The following is a 3,094-nucleotide window of genomic DNA, read 5'->3' on the forward strand; positions in this document are numbered from 1 at the left end:
TTCACTTACATGTTTTCCCATTTTTATTTCTGGTGATTATGAAAAAGAAGTTATAACTAATTTTAATCATGACAAAAGTGTTTTGACAACTATTTCTTTTTTATTTTATTTTCATTTAATATTATCTTTCACTTTTTTTTCTATAAATACAAAAGAAACATTTTTTTTTCCTTTTTATCGTGGATGATAACTGTGTTTAATTTCAAACTACAGTAATCAAAGTGAAAAAATTATAAAAATAACTGTATGACTACTAAATTTTGACAACTTCTTCTTACAATCTTAGGTGATATATTTTAAATGGTTTTCTATCTCTCTATTTTCTTATTCTTAACATTTTAAAGCCACTTAAAAAATATACATCATATTATAAAAAAATTGTTAAAGTTTAGTAATGAAAATATGATTATCCAAAAGAATATTATACTTTTCAATACTTCTCCGACAAAGAATCCTTATTCGTCAGTAAATCTTATCATATACTCTTCCCGACAAAATTGTTTTTGTTTCATTATCATTTTTCCACACACATACCTTTCGAAAACAAGAGCAATCAGTGATAACTTTTTTTTCTATTTTTATTTAAATTTTGTCATTTTCCGATTTAAATATCTACATGTTTTTTAAAGTATAATTAATAGGATGATATTTATTTTTATTTAGATATTACCAATTTGGTATTTGTTTTAAAAATATGTTAATCTAGTCCTAACTTTTGAAAAATATCTTAATCAGATTTGAAACAAAAATTACTAACTTAATTTATGATTTATACTATTAAATTTTAATATAAATATCAATACTTAATTTTGTAAATAATTTTAAATATCAATATCGGTGTTAATAATTTTTTGTTAAAATTGACCTAATTGAGATATTTTTTTCAAAAATTAAGACTCAATTTGACATCTTTTCAAAAATGAGTACGAAACTGACACGTTTAAATGAAAGTCATTTTCATCCTATTGATTGAACCTTATTTTAAAGTTAGATAATGATATTTTGACTACTAAATTTTGATAACTTGATGTCATATCTTCTTAAATGGTGTTGGAATATTGAGAATGAAAAAATAAAAAAATAAAAAACCAATTAAAAAATGACACATAAAATTATAAGAGAAAGTTATAATAATAATTTAATAGTAAAAAAGAATAATTTATTTTAAAGGTGTGTAATACACGCATAAACTGGTACAGAATAATCCCCTCTTTCATAACTCAATTCAACAAGCCAAATGCATTCAAATTATTACCCATTTATTTCATCAATCCAAAGACATCGTATGCACCATCGTTAGGTTTATTATATATCTTTTACAATTTCTGAAATTATCAGATTAAGTTTCTCTCTTTCTCAACTTAACCTTTAAACCATCCTTCATTAGAAGAACGATTGAAAGTGTTGGCTTAGGAACAAAACCTTCCACCACTTCAACACGGTACTTCTGCAAAATTGCAGTTACCACCATCTTCAGTTGAACAAAGGACGAGTCTTTTCCCAAGCAGGTTCTAGGTCCTGCATTGAAAGCAATGAATTTGTAAGATGGTACATAAACATTACTCCCTTTCTGTGAGATCCATCTCTCTGGCTTGAACTCCATGCAATCTTCTCCCCATATCTCCTCAAATCTTCCCATCGAATACAAACAAAACAATATAACAGTGTTGGGATTCACACAATGACCACTTGGAAGCACATCATCTTGAAGCGCTTGTTTGCGTTCAAATGGTATGGGAGGAAAAAGCCTCAACGTTTCACATATAGCACCATGCAGATAAACCAGTTTCTTCACTTCCTCAGCAGTTAAAACTGCTGGTGTAGCTTCATTGCTTCCAAAGTTTTGATTAATCTCTTCAAGAATCTTCTCTTCCACCAAAGGGTTTGTAGCAACAAGCCAGAAGAACCAGGTGAGAGCTGAAGTTAAGGTATCTCTCCCAGCCACAAACAGATTGAACACAGCATCTCTTAGAAACATATCATCATGTTGTTCCTTATTACCTTCTCTCATCAAACTTGTTAACAAGTCAACATGAAAACTTTCATTTTCCTCGTACCTGCTTAGATTTTCCCTCTTGGACGCTATGCATGAATATATGAACTCGTCAAGTGTGTTGCATGCTTCTGTCATCTTCTTCTCTTGACCAATCTGAAGCCATTTCTGCAGCTTCCAAACACACCTCGGCACTGCATGTCTGTGGAAAATCGACTCTTCCGCTTGGTTAAAAGCCTTCTCGATCTCAACTTCGGGGAAATCAAGGGAAAGACAATTCGGGTCTTTGCCAAGAACTATAGAACATATGTTGTCGAAAGTGAAGCGGTTGAAGACATCTTGAAGATCCACCACACTCCCTTCTACATGATCCAACACGGGAACTAGGCTATTCTGAACCTTCTTGTGAATGGTTTTCTCCAGAAAAAGCTCGAAGCTTTTCTGCCTGAAGAGAGAGTGAAAAAGATCCCTGTTGAACTTCCACGTCTCTGAATCAGCGGTGAAAATCCCGTCTCCGAAGGCTTGAAAAATCTCACGAAACACGGGTCCCTTCACGTAGTTATGGAAACTCTTGCTCATGACGTGGTGCACGTTGAGAGGGTCGCCGGTGACCAAGTAGTTCATGTTGGTGAACCACGGTCCGGTGAACTCGCCGGTTCCGCCGTGGTTTTTCAAGACCTCGGTGAAGAAATCATGGCAACGGTTCAAGTTGATGAGTAGCTGTGGTAGCATGCCGAGGATGGGGTAATCTGTGAAGAGGGGGTGTCTGCAACAGAGTCTTCGATGGAAGAAGAGTGTGATGAAGAAGAGTGCTACGATTGTTGCAGCTGCATAGGGAAGAAATAGTGCCATAGTGAATTGATGAACAACTCTCAACAACAACCTTTGTTTTTTTTTTTTTTCTTATGTTGTTTATGAGGATCTATCTCTTTTGTCGCTTACAAATAGAAGGAAATGTTAGATATGTTGGTTTATTGTGACATTAATTTTTCTGGGGAGGTATATGAAGAAATGATGAACATCGTAAGAGGTTGGAAATTGACGATGTTGACTGGTTAGGCACTTATTTAAGAAATTGTTTGTATGATTTCTAAAGAGACA

The 3,094-nt window shown here is 33.3% G+C and overlaps 1 protein-coding gene across 1 annotated transcript; it reads right to left on the reverse strand.

Moving 5' to 3' along the window:
• Positions 1 to 1,137: 1,137 nt before the first annotated feature.
• LOC114181184 (alkane hydroxylase MAH1-like) lies at positions 1,138 to 3,094 on the reverse strand. Its single transcript, XM_028067557.1, has one exon. It carries the CDS (start codon positions 2,843 to 2,845, stop codon positions 1,340 to 1,342), a length of 1,506 nt encoding a protein of 501 aa, XP_027923358.1. The 5' UTR covers positions 2,846 to 3,094; the 3' UTR covers positions 1,138 to 1,339.

The sequence above is a fragment of the Vigna unguiculata genome, chromosome 4, assembly GCF_004118075.2.
Source record: "Vigna unguiculata cultivar IT97K-499-35 chromosome 4, ASM411807v1, whole genome shotgun sequence".
Lineage (NCBI taxonomy): Eukaryota > Viridiplantae > Streptophyta > Magnoliopsida > Fabales > Fabaceae > Vigna > Vigna unguiculata.

What these genes read in the sequence shown, in the direction of transcription:
- LOC114181184 (XM_028067557.1), bottom strand. Translation starts at nt 2,845, where the DNA reads ATGGCACTATTTCTTCCCTATGCAGCTGCAACAATCGTAGCACTCTTC.